The sequence below is a fragment of the Onychostoma macrolepis genome, chromosome 16 (assembly GCF_012432095.1).
Source record: "Onychostoma macrolepis isolate SWU-2019 chromosome 16, ASM1243209v1, whole genome shotgun sequence".
Lineage (NCBI taxonomy): Eukaryota > Metazoa > Chordata > Actinopteri > Cypriniformes > Cyprinidae > Onychostoma > Onychostoma macrolepis.
The window spans coordinates 14,786,750-14,802,784 of record NC_081170.1 but is presented as its reverse complement, the minus strand read 5'-3'; the positions used below and the strand labels follow the sequence as shown (position 1 = coordinate 14,802,784).

Genomic DNA, 16,035 nt, shown 5'->3' with positions numbered 1-16,035 from the left:
ACTAAGACAAAAGAGCATTGTGGAGACACCTCCTGTTTTAATTATGACGAGAAGGTGCGGAGGGGGTGTGAATCGTGGTGTGTGTGTGTGTGTGTGTGTGCTTGTGTGAGAGAGAGAGAAAAGCGAGAGGAGAAACAGCGAATGCATTGATTTGTGTGTAAACGTGATTTGCTGGTGTGTAAGTGACATTTTGTGTGTCTAAAGTGTGTATGTTTGTGTTTTGTTTTGTTTCTATAAGGCTATATGTTTCTCTCTCTCTCTCTGTCTTTGTGTGTGTGTGTGTGTGTGTGTAGTGCAGCTGCAAGTCTGTTGTGGCTTGTTGCCATCATGCAAATTGGCATCTGATAAAACAGCATTGACTGAATTTGCTTAAGGGATGTAGAGGGAAGGAGTAAATACGAGAGAATTAGTTCTTGTTGCAAAACCCATACAGTCACACAGCATTTCTCGCTCTCTCTATCTCTTTGTCTTTTTTTCCCTCCATACCCAATGAATCATCCCCAAATGAATAAACCAAAATCTTCTTTGAACTTAAAATAGCTTCTCCTTTCTTGCTCTTTTTATTTTTTGGAGAAATATGTGCGTTTGATGACTGACACTAAACTCTGATTCTCTAACATTCCATAAGCTCCTGATTGACCCGCACTATGATTAGACAATGTTTATATTTATATTTCTGAGATTTAGATTTATAAGGTGGCCTGTGACTGAGAAGAGTATATTGGCATGTTGATGATTTTTAAAAAGATATTATCATATTGTTTATCCACTGATTTTGGATTTTTAAGAATTTCTGACTTGATTCTACCTATGATTTAAAATAACCATCTACCACTAAACTAATATATTTAATTTATTATTCAAAATATTAAACATTTTTAATTTAAATATTTAACCTTTGAAAACACTATAAGAAGAGTGTAGTGTTGTCATTTTAATAGGCTATGTAAGTTATTATATTTTTTAACTGAATAAAATAGATTTATAGTTATCAGCCTGAAAAAATTCTATCATATAATTATATTAATAATATTTTCTTGTTGGTATAGGAAGAAATTTCAGTATTGGTCCATCCCTAGTTTCATTCATTTGATAAATGGATATTTCCCATTTTCGAGTCTGTAAAAGGTATTTAAATGAGTAAAATCTAAGAGCAAGTAAATGATCCTCAAGATTTGGAGTCCACTGTAAACAACTGTAATGTGTAATCTTTGATGTAGGCTAAAATTTCTCATGCGCATGTCAAGAACTGTCATAATCATGTCTATACGTGGCCTAAGACATCCAAGCACACTTCACGTAAGCTTTAATAGTGGCCCACTCCATCAGCTGAGCTAGATAGAGGCCCTGCACTGTCACTTCCTCATTCAGCAGCACCAACTCAATTAAGACTCTATGATGGCTTCACCCCACTTGACCCATACTGACCTCTGACCTCAAGGTTCACGCCTCCCACAATGTCAAGCATGCGTGTGGATGTGCTTGGCCAAGGGGGGGGATCGCGAGGGGGTCGCTAAAGGGCTTTGTCCCCTCTGTGTCCAGCCACCCTCTCTCGCTAAAGGATGCTGTCAGTGCTTTTGTTGTATTCCTTTGAATATAATGGGCCCTGAGGGAGGGCTTATGAAAGCAAAAATCCCTTAATCACCACACAAATATGAGTTTAAAGTCAGTTTTGAGTGATTCAAGATATCCGGCTAGGTTTTTTTATTTTTTTTATTTGTGAAGATATTTCGACTCATTGTTTTTCTTTTTAATGATGAAAATCACCATTGGTCACCTGTTAAGTTGGTATTTCATTTCTCACGATTTTGTTGTTCATTTTGTTCTTGCTATGCTCTCCACTTTAATGAACCTCTTGAACTTTGCTGCCCTTGACGGAAGCAGGTGTGAGCTCCACTGTTACCATATTAGTCTGATTCTCTTGTCTCTGCTCCATTCAGACCCAAACACCTTCACTAGCCAAAGTGGAGAACATGGGAAACTCCCATAAGCACCAATTTCTGCTGACAGGAGACTTCCTGACCACAACAGGCTTTGTTAATGCCCATAGGGTGAGATTTTAGCACTCTTTTTGTTCTGTAAACTATGCAATCAAATAGATTCAATAAAAAGTTAACAAATTTAAAATTAACTAGTTTTATTAAGGCAAAATGACACCTTGGCAAAACTCATTACATTATTAACCATTTTGCTGCGATTAAAATCCTTTAACTATTTTGATGTTTTTAAATATTGCTTGTAAACCTCCCATTATGCTGTATTGTTACCAAATATTGGATTCAATCTTTTTATCAACTTGTTTTCTTTTAATTGGCACAGGTTTTGTATTTCTTTGGATTGACTGATCATTATTTGTGGATAATTTTGGCAATGTGCACTCAAAAACTTAGGTGAAAGAAGGAAGAAAGAATTGAAAGAAAACAAGTTGATAAAAATATTGAATTCAATATTTGATAATATTTTATAATATAGCACAGCAAGAAATTTAGAAGGAATTTTTTGTAGGCAGGTCACTGGCAAAAATTACCCAAAAATGATAGTTTTGTGGAACTTGTTAAACCCTGTGTGAGCAAAGTGAGTAAGGCTTAGTCCGATGCGATAACATTAACTAGCATTTTTAGGAAAAAGAAAATCCTCTCCGGGTCAAAATGACTGAAACACATCATGAGCATCTGAAGTTCCATGAAGAACCCTTCACATTAATGGAATCTCTCCATTGTGTAAAAAGTTCTTTAGTGGAAAAAGGTTCTTTAGATTTTTTAAATATTCTTCACACTCACTGAAAGGTTCTTTTAGGAACTCAAAAATGGTTCTTGGCATCACTGCGAAAAAACACATTTGGAACCTTTCTTTATAGGAATGTAGGTATAGCTCTGTAAGATTACAACAATATAGAATAGAATAGAATAGAATAGAATAGAATAGAATAGAATAGAATAGGATAGAATAGGATACAGTGTGTCTTGTAGCTGGACTCACTGACATATCCATAGCCAAAGTTCTGGTGTCTTCGTAGAAATGTCAAATATATGCAAGGTAGAGTCATTGTATTTGTAATCCACTGGCTCTGTCTATTTTTCTCGTTGTGCTGTTTGTGTGAGCTCTGATCAGAGGGAGGCCTGCGGTTGAAAGGGTCCATGGCCCCTGAGCACAGCCTGCCTGTAATCCTGTTAATGTGAGCTAAAGAGAGGCACTCTCCCCACACAGACAGGCTTTCAGAGCGTACACAGGACGTTCCCCTCAGCACACACTTCCACTGACCCACTTAGAGACATTCTTACTGGAGAAAATGGATAGATAAACTCTCAGAGGCGTTGGTCATTCCTGATTCAGGTGTGAAATAAACAAAGCATGTTCCCCTAACGTTAGCATATGGTTCCCATTCGGTTATTTTGTTGGAAACCAATTTCTAATATTCTAGGAAAATTTTCTTTAGGTTCTTTAGATTTTCTGCGACATTCAATGTTCTCAGAACACTGCAGGGAGGTAAGAAGCTTGTAAGAACATAGCTATAATGGTTATTTTTAGGTTTTATCTAAAAAAGAATCGCATAAACTAAAATGAGTGTGCTAAAATTAGCTTAATGGCTCTAGGTTTAAACACACACACACACAATTGCAATAGACTAGAAAACAACAATTAATCAAAGTCTGTCACGTGGGCTTCAATCTCCAGCGCAGTTTCATTTTGAAACCCTTAAAGCTCCATTTCAAACAAAACACACAAACAAATCAAGTATGTAAATACCCTATTACGTGCAGTTAGTATTCTACATTTTTGCTGATTATAAAGCGCAATTAAGCACTTCAGCGTTAGCGCCTATTCACATCCCAGCTGTCCACCTGTCTGAGGCCTGGGAAAAGACCTTGGCGCTGGTTCACGCCGCGGCGCCGTCTCTGTAAAACACGCAGTGCGCGAATGAAAAGGGGCGTAGAGCTGCTCCTCGCGCAGCCCGCGAGCTCCAGGCGCTCCTAATAACGTGCTATCAAAATAAGACCCCCACTTTCCCTTCTCCGTTTGATCCTAGAAAGTGAAACTGTGCTAATTACGCGACGGAGACCATCTGGACTCTTCGTTAACCCTTTCCGCAGTGATTGTAGGCGCCATTAAGTATTCTTGAATTAAACGGCGCCTTCACTAGGAATCAGCGTGATTTGACATCGTTGTTTGTCGTCGAGCTGAATGTAGAATTTACGCCCGCGTGGCTTTGAAAAAAATCACTTAGCCTACGTGCTGAAAAAACAAACACATTACCGTGCATTTCTCTCACACACCTTCAAGGATTCTTGAAATAACCATGACACTTCAGCAGTATAAATCTGAACAATTTATTTGAATGTCATTCCATACAGAATTTGTCGTTTAGAATTTTGCCGAGTAGAAATAATCCTTGTAAAGAAACATTTTTTCTTTAAAACAGATAAACATGTAACTATATACATTTAATATCTTAAATGAATCAAAACATTTTCCCTCCAATTTTAGTAGTCAATAAAACGTTCATTAATGTCCCATATTCACAGTTTTTCTAAACTTTTTGTTTGAAACAAATAATCCAGAAATCTAAGATAAAATGTGCGTTCATAGGAAACGTTTTAGAAAACCTGTAACTCACAGAAAGTTCTATGTTGTAGATATTAAATTCCAGCTGTTTAGGATTAATAAAATTTCTTATTCAATTTTAGGAAAATAAAAATATATATATATATATATATATACCAAATGAATACAAAATATTTGACCATGCATCCCACAACAGATTTTCATTGTTCTTGGAAAAATATTCAAAATAAAGAGAAAGCATAAACTGTATTTTGCAGTCGGCTATCTTAAATTACAAATATTTCTAGAAGCTAATCATGGGAACAATCAGCTTGTCCCCTGTCACGCGCTGTAGAGCCATTCGCAGCTCTGCATCACCATCTAGTGGTCTTATAAGGAATCACAGGTTTGTTGACTCGGTTGTACATTCTCAAAGTTCCTCAGGTAAACTGGGCTAATAGTCTTATATAATAACATATACTGATATTAACAATAATGGAACAAAGTTTATCATTTTATTTTAAGAGTGTAAGTAAAATAAATGACACCTGCAGTGAACGTCACAGGTGACAGGACTTGTGCAAGTTTATGAAGTGATGAACAAATACAAACAGGTGAACGGAGGCAATTTAGCTGCTGAGTTTTTCCACTTCGTTTGGTGTGGCCACTTCGTTAAGCTCATGATGACCTTCCTCCTCCCCCGGTACCTGAAACACATTCACATTTCCTATTAGCACATGATAAGACTGAGTGTCGATCAAAATACTCTACATAGCGTACATACAATGTCATATAATACTGCACATTAGTCAATAATGCCTAATAAGTCAAGGACAGTCAAGGAATCTATGGTTGAAACAGATTCAAATGATAACTATAAAAATGATACTGAAAAGTCTTTACCTCCCAGTAGAGTCCATCCTCAAAGCAGTGAGTATCTGGAGGAGCACCGTAAATAGGCAGCTTCAGAATGAACCCTGAGAAAAACAGACATATTGTTATGTTTGATCTGAGATCAATAAATCACAATATACTGAACACACATGTATACATGGGGAGAGTTGTCATGATGATCAAATTTTGGTTGATGATTAATTGTAACTGCAATTTAACAATTCAAACTGGAATCATAGAATACTAATGTATGATTTTCTTTAAAGCTTTTTAAACAATCGCTGTGCAGGGACTGAATGACGTTTATTACAAAATATTTCTATTTTCTGTTTTGTTACTCAGTGTTTTTTAGTCTGGGTTCCATTCACAAAGTTTTTTAACCAAACCAACCTGAATATATTACAGAGATCATTATTGTTGTTGTTGTGGTGAATATTACAATATTATATATTTCTGTCCCATACTGAAAATGAAATGAAAATATTTGCCATTTTCCAATTAATAAAACATTAAGCTCTATGCATTTTGCCTGTTTATATGTTTTGAGCGTGTGGCACAAATGTGCGTCTCATAACATTTGTATGTCTGCTTCAGATTCTCTCACTTGAATGGCACAGTAAGATAACAGAGCAAAACTTCAAACTGATAAGATCAAATAATTGGCCTAGTGGAAGCATACACTCACTGCACTTTCAAACTGTACACCTACCTGTAATGAGACCACCAAACAGAGCCATTCCTAGTGTGACAGCCAGGGAAATAGCCTGAAATCCACCCTTAGATTGAGGGTCCCATTTCCCAGTCTCAACATCAGCGAAAACTCTTTGCAATCTGTGTAAGATGGGATACAGAGGCACATATGTGTCAGGGAATCGAAAATTGATTCCAATTCCAGAATCGGATACTTAAGGTCAGGAATTGGCTACTTGTTGCAAAATTTACATTTCAATTCCACCTATCGATTCCTGTGTGTGCTTTTTTCTTTCTTTTGTTTTTCTTCATCTGTGAAGACCCGACCTGGCGATCTGCCAGGACTTCACTCTTGGTTCGTCAGTGCAGCGTACGATCACACAAGTGTAATTTGAACATTCAGATATGCGTTCGCGCTGCCGCTGACCTAAAGAGTAGCTGTCATGTATGAATCAGCTTCACAAACAGTCTTTTCAACCACACAGTCATTATTTCTGTGTTACAAACATTCAAACAATCACAGAAGTACCAGGATAAAAGTTTACAGTTCGGATATAAACTCTGATGTGCGTATGATGAACGTATGTGAACGACAGGTGTTTCGCCCTCGAGTCACCGCACCTTCCGACAAACCTACACCGTGCCCCTAGGGGCCAACCCATAGCGGCCAGTGCTTAGCAAGCCAGTGACAGCACTTTCGCGGCTGGGTGGGGTCCTAGCTCGGGCACGCAACGCACTCCAATCGATCAGGGGGAACGAGTTCTGATTTTTGTTCGTGGTATCCAGCTGCAACTAAATGTTTTTCAAAAAGAGAAAGAATAAATTTGTTTGATATCTAAATGTTTTGACTTGATTTTTTAATCACATTGGAATTGAAACTGATTTGAAAAGAATTAGAATTGATAAGGAGAATGGGAAACTGAATTGATAAAATTCAAACGATTCCCAACCCTAGTTCTCACAAAGAAGTTCTGCAATATTTTCAGCCATGACACACAAGTATGCAAAACAAAGTAAAAATATTACTTTATTAAATAACAATAATTAATTATAACCGATACTGTTGCGTGACCAGAGGTGTGTCATGAATCCGGGTCCGCAATGATCCCTCTCACCACCAGAGGTCGCCACTTCCCGTCTTCCCGGACTCAATTGCCATTACTCCACACACCTTCCACTCATCACACTCCCAGCTGTTCCCCATCACCATGGACTATTTATACACCTCACTCCCGCTACTCTGTCTGGTGAAATTAATAATTGTTTGTTGTAGTTGCTGTCCAGACTCTGGGGATACATGCACTGTGTTGCCGTCTTGTATCCCACTCCTTAACCTGTTTTGTTTTTGCCCTGTTGGCTTTTTCGTTGTTTATTAAAGTGGTTTTTCCCTGCATCTGGACCCAGACCTTGTTCCTTCGTTGCACATCCCTACCGTGCCGTGACAAGGTGTTTGTGGACCAAATCACAAATCATTAATTATGCAAATAATTATATATATTAACTACTGACTTACCCATGTCCATATACGTCTGGGGATGCCAGTGCAGCGGTGACAGCACCCACCACGGCTCCCAGAATTCCTGGCATTCCATGCAGGTTATGAATGCCACAAGTGTCCTGAATCTTCAGTTTCGATTCCAAAATCGGCTAAAAGAGCGCAAAACAGCAACAAACATGATACTGAGGCTTCTTGTGGATGCTTACAGTTATGAGTCAGAGAAATGTGTGATACTAACCGTGAGGTATTTGTATCCCAGCACTGAAATAGTTCCAGCAAGGAATCCCACAATCATAGAGCCAAACGCAGTCAGCATCATCTCTCCAGCTGTTCCCACAGCAACACCTCCAGCCAGTGCGGCATTCTGGATGTGCACCTGAAAAAGACAGAGGCTTGTAAGAGGGTTTGTAACGTAATATCAAAGATGGCCACAAGGGGATGCTCACCATGTCCAATTTGCCTTCAGGGTTGAGTAGGGCAGAGAAAGCGAATGTAGCCAGTGTGCAGGCGGCCAGAGAGTAGTAAGTGTTCATGGCGGTTCTGTGCTGTGGGTCACCGTAGTTTGTAATGGCTGAGTTGAAGCTGGGCCAGAACATCCACAGATAGATGGTACCTGAGCAGAGCCCAAGCTTTAGTGGATCAGAGAGTCCGGGTTGACCACAGGTTAGAATTTTTTAGGTGTGTAAACTCTTCGAGCGACTTACCGATCATGGCAAAGAGGTCAGAGTGGTAGACAGACGAGTTTCTATGTTTGCTCTTGTCCAGGTTTGGCCTGTACAGCACACGGGTCACCATTAGGCCAAAGTATGCACCAAATGTATGAATGGTCATGGATCCTCCAGCGTCATTGGCCTAGAGATACCGTTAACATTTAAATTTGTACTGTTATGATTACACTCATAAATGTAAGAATATAAATATGTATATAGTTTTTTTATAGTCTTTATGCAAACTTCAGCTTATTTGTATTAGTTTTCTCTGCGGATATTTAATTTTAGATGTAAAGTAAATGTAAATGCGAAGTACTTTAATGTTATCTAGTAGAACTTGTTTTGTTAAAGTCTAAGGTGGAGCTGTTACTACATATGCATGTCTACATTTGGCAAGACCAAAAAATTTATGAAAGTCACATTTTAGAAAGTAATCTACACAGCTGATAATTTATAATGGCATTAGATATAAAGAGAAAGCAATTCATACTCGATCTACTCAGGATGCAGAATTTTTATAATAGCTTACAACAAGCTATACTGTGATTATGATAATAGTACCATGAATTTGTCTATACTACGCATGTGTGAAATATTAGGGGTGCATAATATGTTAGAGAATTTTTTAATTTCCTGTATTGGTCAATATTGGATATTTAATTGTGTATGCTCATTTCCTCTGTTTTGCATTCTGTACTTTATAATTCTGTGATGTCATATGAAGCATTTAAAATGATTAGTTTTGTGCTTTTGAAGATCAGACAGATAGTGTGTTTGCACTCACCCCAAGGATAGAAAGCAGGATGAACTCATTGATGGCGAACAATGTCACCTCAAAAATGGCCATAACAAGTAGCTGCACAGGACTGGTCTTCCCCAAAACGGCGCCAAAAGAGATCAGCACGGAACCAGTGCAGAAGTCTGCATTTATCATGCTGCAGAACAAACATACTCACTGTGAGTAATTATAAATACAGGAGTGCATGTGTCTGTGAGTCAGGGGCTGCACAGTCTAGTCAGCTGCTCAACCGCCAGGTCCACTTGGTGGCACTGTGTTCAGCTGTAATCTACTTTACACACAAGGCCACAGCAGCAGCAAATGTGCACACACACCTAACAATTACAGATGATTTTATCTGTCCTTTTTTCATGAATCACCCCTTCACAGAGCTGAAGTGATCAGACTGTTGTAGCCCTCTGATAACAGATCTTTATTAGCCACCACTGCTGACGGCCTCAAACTTTACCTGTCTCTTTAAAATGCAAATTAGTCAGCTGTAAGAAACAAAAATGTAAAAGTCTCATATGTGCGGTTAAATTTATACCTAGTCACGCCAACGTGGATCTTGCCATGGTGCAAGCCGTGGAAAAAGCCCTGCATAAGTGTGGCCCACTGTAGGGAAAAGGCTGCGATGAGGAAATTAAATCCGACACTACTGAATCCATAACGTTGCAGAAACGTCATCAGAAACCCGAAGCCCACGAAGATCATGACATGAACATCCTGGAAACCTAAAACACAAAGTCAGTTAGCTGTTTTACCTATTCTTTCCCCTCTCGTTCTCACAGTTTTACATTTTTAATAGTAATATCATAAACTGCAATTGCTCGCTGTTATGTGTGTGGACTGGACACATACAGAAAATTGTTTTTTTTTTGACATGGGTACTTAGCAGCACCATTCAGGGCCAATTTTACACTATGGGTAATCTGAACCCTACATTAACCCCTGTGTTCTTCTCTGTGTAGAGCCATTCATTCACCCATTTCACTTCTTTTGACACAATTAGACTGTTGCCAAGCAACTGGCCATTGACCTGGGCACCAATGAGGATGGCATGGCCCCTGTGGGCAAACTGTCCCAAATACCTCTCACACTCACCCTTCTTTGGGAGCCCATAAATAAGTCTATGAGCTCTACGTGTTTACTACAGGACAAATAAGTCTTTAAATTGATAGTTAACCCCAAAATTATACTAATGTCTTTCCAAACCTGAATGATCAAACTGGTTGGACCCCACTGACTTTGATTGTATGGACAAAATATCTTCTTTTGCATTCAAAGGAAGAAAGAAAGTCCTTTTAGGCTTGAAACAACATTAAAGTAAACAATCACAGAATTTTCATTTTTTGGGGTGAACTATCCCTTTAATGAAACCAGTAAGTGAACTGTGAAGCAATGTATTCGCATTCTTACAAAGTAGATAACTAAACCGTGATCAGCAAAGACCACTCAAATAATTATAACACATTAAAATTTATTGTATTTGAATACATAATATACAAAAATGTGATTCATCAATCGTCTTAAACCCCTGAATGCAGCTGTTTTAATGTCACACCTGTTGTGTAGTTATGTGTCCTGCAGTTGAGCAGTGACAAGTGAAACAGATGTGACCACTCCCATAAAGGTGAAGATGCATATTGGTGAAGATTAGTGACCAAATACTGGTATAATAGATAAGAAGTCTATTACAAGACAGTAAAACCACTCTTCTTTGCAGAGGATTCGCCCCTTTTTCTTTATCCTACATAATTTATGTAGAATTCTGTTAAACCTGTTGAGTGAAGTCTGTGAAATTTGTCATGATTTATGTGAATCACATGTAGGTGTGTCTAAGACTTGCAGTGTAGACACAACATGAAATGCGGTAAATGTTATTAAGTGCTTCACATAAGTCTGGCGCTGAGGGCAAGTTTAGTGCAAATCGCAGAGATTAAAGGACGTGACAGTTTTAGTAAAGCAAGGTGGGTGGGAAATCCAACTACGGCTGAAATTTGATGACAACTGCACAAAGACAAGCACAAAGTAAACAATAAATCAAACTTTTTAAAGAGATCGAATTCTCAATGAAATATAAATGTGCTTCACTTAAACCTGTCAGACCACTCAAACACAAGTTACACAATTTAGATCAATGTTCATCTGCAGTTACCAATCAAACACATTCTTCGTTTATCAAGTTAAAAGGCACTACGTGTGTTTCTACTGGTGAACTCAATTCATTTTTCAATAATTACCCAATTGCATGATCATCTCAGATCTGCAAAGATCTTCTCAACATTGAGTGCTGAATATATTTTTAGTAGTTTTCTACACACCATTCATTAAAAAAGTGTCACTTACTGGGATAACGATAGTAGAACTCATTCTCATGATCATTTCTAGTAGCACTATGGGTTCTGTTTTCATTCCACAGCTTGGCATCAGTGTCATCGTTATACTCCACCAGCGTTCCAAAGAGGATGATGAGGATGACTTCCAAGATGATGCATAACAGCGGCAGCCGTAGCCTCATGTTAGTAGACTCAGCCATAGTACTTCCCGTAGCACTCACTCTCTATCCCCTTCCCTCTTTCTGGAGCAGGGCACAGGCTCTGATGGGTCTGGAGGCAGAGTGCAAGAGAACATTAGCTAACACAAGTCTTTTTATTGTTAGTTTGGCGACTTGATGATCTTGTTAACGCCCACCTGCTCTCTCAAGTCTGCTGATTTGCAGCAGTTCTGGGCTCCTCCCTCACCTTTTTTTGCTCATGAGGTGCACAAGGAGTACATTTTGAGCCAATGAGAGTATTCGAGTAAAATGTGAACAATGCTGTTTTAACAGAGCGATCTTTAACAGGAAGGTCAAAGAGATGGTCAAAGATTTGGGTGGAAAGGTGAAAAATTCATTTCTGGATTTTTCCCTGGATATGGGAGGCATGAAGTGGCTAAGTGTAAATGGGTCCAGTGTATTGGGGCAGGTAATGATCACTGTTCCATTAATATCGCCGATGTGGGATGTAAATAGAAATCTAAAGTTGAGAGATGTGTCTTCGTCATATATGAACATGGTGGCATGTGTTTTATCCACATTTAATGTAATTAAACCTAATTACTACAAACACACATTTTTTCTCACAATAACCCCACCCCACCCCCAGGATTCACTTTCAAACACATTCCACAACACATTCATTTTGAACTGACAAGGACATGAACTCAAACCTTCAGTATTGGTACTGACTGATGAATAGTATCTGTCTTTGTGACAGGTGGGATTTCAGCTTGAGATTGGATATGAAACTTCAAGTGACGTAATAACCTGAACTGTTTGCCTCAGATATAGTCATAAATATCTACTCACACACAAAAATTTGGGTTGGTAAGATTTTTAAATGTATATAATGTATAACGTCCCTCAAATATTTGATCAAAATAAAGTACAAACAGTAATATTGTGAATTATTATAACAACTTAAATTAACACTTTTTCATTTTAATATATTTTAAAATCTAATTTATTCCTGTGATGAATTTTCAGAAGTCATTACTCAAGTGTCACATGATCCTTCAGAAATCATTGTAATATTCTGACTTAATGCTAAAGAAACATCTCTTAATGTTCTCAATGTTGAAAATAGTTCTTCTGCTTAATATTTTTGATATATTCAGAGTTCTTGGAAATAGACGTAATAGAAAGTTCAAAGGAACTGCATTTATTTGAACTTTTTGTAACAATGTAAAACTTTACTGTCACAATTTAAAACATCCTTCATGAATAAAAGTATTAAAAATAGTATTACTGACAATAAACGTTTGAATGGTAGTGTGTATATATTTAATATTAATGCAAAATATTACTTAACCTACACATGTAGGCAGGAGTAACACTAAAAAATGTAACAAATCAGTGACATTGTCGAATCCAGCAAACATCCCACTGGCTGCTTTAAACTGTTTCTAAATTCACAGGAATCATTTACACTGTAATGTTTACAAAACACCATTGATAAAGGCCTACAAAGAAAAGCTACTAATCCGGCTCTCTGGCTGACAAGGGCCACTTAAAGGAAAATATACCAAAAAAGTGGGTTTAATCCCTCCTTGCACTCTTGTGGCTGAAGTATGATAAGAGGATGAGAAGTAATTCTATATGCTTTGGAAACAAAATAAATAAACAAGAAACTTTTGAGTGTTACCTTTTTGAGTGAATCAGTTACTCCTAAAACGTCAAACTTTCGATTTTGACATATGTATATATATATATATATATAGAGAGAGAGAGAGAGAGAGAGAGAGAGAGAGAGATTATAAAAGCCATTTTTTTCTCCCCTCCCATGGATTAACTTGCACATATTAACAGATTAACCATAAAACTAGTAATGTATGCTAATAAAGAAAATAGGGTAAATTTTGATTTCATGTGGCCTGACAAAGCTTGTTCTGACAGCTTCACGAAAAATAACTATGAACTATTTAGATACAGCTTTCTGGACTAACCCAAAAGCTAAACCCATCGAGTGTCACTTTGACTCTTCTGGTCAACAGTACTTGACCTTTGATCTCTTTCACCTCTGCTTGCATCTTTGAGAAGCTGAAGAATGCTGGGATTACAAACATCTGTGTATACAAGTCCTTTCTCAAATCACACTTTTCTCTTTTAGACTGAAGTCTTGTGGGAATGCTAGTATCTCAGGTACCAATGTTTCAAGCTCAGAAAATGTGGGTTGGATGTGAAAGTATGAAAAGGAGACAGATATGTTTGTGTAGGAAATAATAATTTGACAAGTGCACACTCTCCTGTCTGAAGTGCTTTTCAAGGAGAGCGAGAAAAAAATAACACGACAAAACCAATCAAAAATGGGCAGTGTAACTCTCATGAGCAGAAGTTTTAACAAGACAAACTCAAATTCTCCGTGTGAACCAGCACATTGTACACCAGAGGGAAATTTGTGGTGCATGAAAATCAAGTCAAACCTGCACTCCCACTAAAGTCTGTCACTGCTTTGGGTGCAGAAGACAAAACTGAACAATTCTCGGGTGTTCAAAGCAGTGAATTTGGTGGTAAAGGCCTGTAGGTAAATCTGTACAAGATAACGCCACTTCCAAGAGATTCTCTTCATCATCTACAAAGCTACTGCCCAGTGGGGTCTTTTGAAAGATCTCGAGATCTCATATTCCAGGATTCCTTTGCAAGCAGCTACAGGCCCAGGTACACACATCCATTCATCATCTGATATCATACGAGGGAAAACAGTTAACTTCAACTAGAACCAGTGAACCGCTAAATGTCATTCAGAAACTAAAATGTATACTTTTATATAACTGGCATGAAGGAATGGCAAGTGTTCTCTTTCTGACAAAGGGGGAAAAATATTATTTAACCAATGATGAAGAGCTGCAGTAACCATTAAGGAAGCTAAAGAAGATATTGTTAATAATCAAAATATTTTAACACCTACTGATAGGAAGATCTATATTAGATCTATAAAAATTACACAAGTCATATCTGAACCAATTACTTTATGTATTAACTGGGAGTGAGTGACCTCGTAAGTGTTTAGAAACATCCACAAATGTATTATATTGACAGTAAACAAGCAAGAAGCCTAAGTGCCCCTCTTTGAGTCAGAGAGCAGCCTGAGGGTAAGGACAGGACTTTTACCAGGGCATGACAAGTCATTTCACCATGTCTCTTTTAACTCAGTCTTTAAACTTATAAAATGTTTGCATACTCATTTTAAGCTATGGGGGTCTTGGGCATGTGATCCTGTCACAGGCACCTAATATATGAGATCAAGTTACGCATACAAACATAAATATGCTAAATAAGTATACTAAATGTACCATACAATTATGTACCAGTATGAAAATCTAATTTTGACAGACAGTTGTCCAGTTCATAATGTTGTAACTATACCAGACATTTAATAATCAAACAAATAACATTCAAACTGTGCTTCTGGTCAACCATAAAAATATAAAACAGATGCAGAATTTCTCGAGGTCTGCATAATGATTTTCATTTTCAAAATTTTCGCTTGCATATATTCGCTGCTGATTTGGGTGTATGGATTTGCAGTCTGTACTGGAGAATTCAGACATGCCTATGGAGAAGAAAAAAATTCAAGGCAGCTGAAAAAGTGAGCAATCAGGGTTATGAAAAACCCTCCTGAGATTTGAATGCGTCTGAAAGCTCCCACGCGCCCCTAGAGGAAGACCACTATCTGTCCACGACGGTTAGCGCTAAATTACAGTAATTAGCAATTAACCAATACACAATTCATAACAAACCTCAAGATGCTAACCATACAAATTTAAAATACAAAATAAATATATAAAAGCACTAGACTCCATCCTGGTACATTCAGTAATATAAGTTAACTATGACCGGGTTAATAGATTACAGTGAGGGAGATTTTCAACTTTAAAACTCAGCGTTTCTAAAACAGATAGCTAAACCATCTATGAAATTTGCGATACACGTTTTATGCACAATTTTCACACGATTACAATAAGGTGTGGATTTTATAACAGTGGTTTTACTCGTTACATACCTGACTGGACAGGAAGAAGACGTTAGCTTTCTTCAAACTGGGCTCGCGAGTAGGGTGTCGGTGGGGGAGGGGCGCGCTACTGACACCCGCGAAAAGCTACTCAGAAAGAAAATATTATAAGTAAAATCGATATCGTTATTATTATTATTTTAATGTCTTCATTTAATAAAAAATAAATATTTTTTAAATAAAAAAGTTTACATGGGAAGTTTTTCCCAAATATTTATTTAGTAATTTAGTTTTCTTTAAAAAAGTGTTTACTCAAAGTCTGACGACTTGATTTATTTCAAAACCCTATTAAAATCTGTTTATATTGTACATGCAGCTGGTCACCTCATAGCATGACGTTTTAATGCATGCCATGTCTGAATGTGCATTTCT

General features: G+C 37.6%; 1 protein-coding gene across 1 annotated transcript; it reads right to left on the bottom strand.

Moving 5' to 3' along the window:
• Positions 1 to 4,314: 4,314 nt before the first annotated feature.
• Positions 4,315 to 15,736, bottom strand: rhbg (Rh family B glycoprotein). The gene is made up of 11 exons (XM_058746396.1): positions 15,655 to 15,736; positions 11,462 to 11,721; positions 9,660 to 9,846; positions 9,119 to 9,269; positions 8,329 to 8,476; positions 8,071 to 8,237; positions 7,863 to 8,000; positions 7,640 to 7,773; positions 6,146 to 6,267; positions 5,446 to 5,519; positions 4,315 to 5,249 (listed from the first exon to the last, which is right to left on the bottom strand). Exons 2-11 carry the CDS (start codon positions 11,649 to 11,651, stop codon positions 5,172 to 5,174), a joined length of 1,389 nt encoding a protein of 462 aa, XP_058602379.1. The 5' UTR covers positions 11,652 to 11,721; positions 15,655 to 15,736; the 3' UTR covers positions 4,315 to 5,171.
• Between the last annotated feature and the right edge of the window lie 299 nt (positions 15,737 to 16,035).

Coding starts and splice junctions, on each gene's coding strand:
- rhbg (XM_058746396.1), bottom strand. CDS start 11,651: ATGGCTGAGTCTACTAACATGAGGCTACGGCTGCCGCTGTTATGCATC. Junction 8,477..9,118: donor TCCTGCTTTCTATCCTTGGG/GTGAGTGCAAAC, acceptor CGGTATCTCTAG/GCCAATGACGCTGGAGGATC. Junction 6,268..7,639: donor CCAGACGTATATGGACATGG/GTAAGTCAGTAG, acceptor CATCTTACACAG/ATTGCAAAGAGTTTTCGCTG.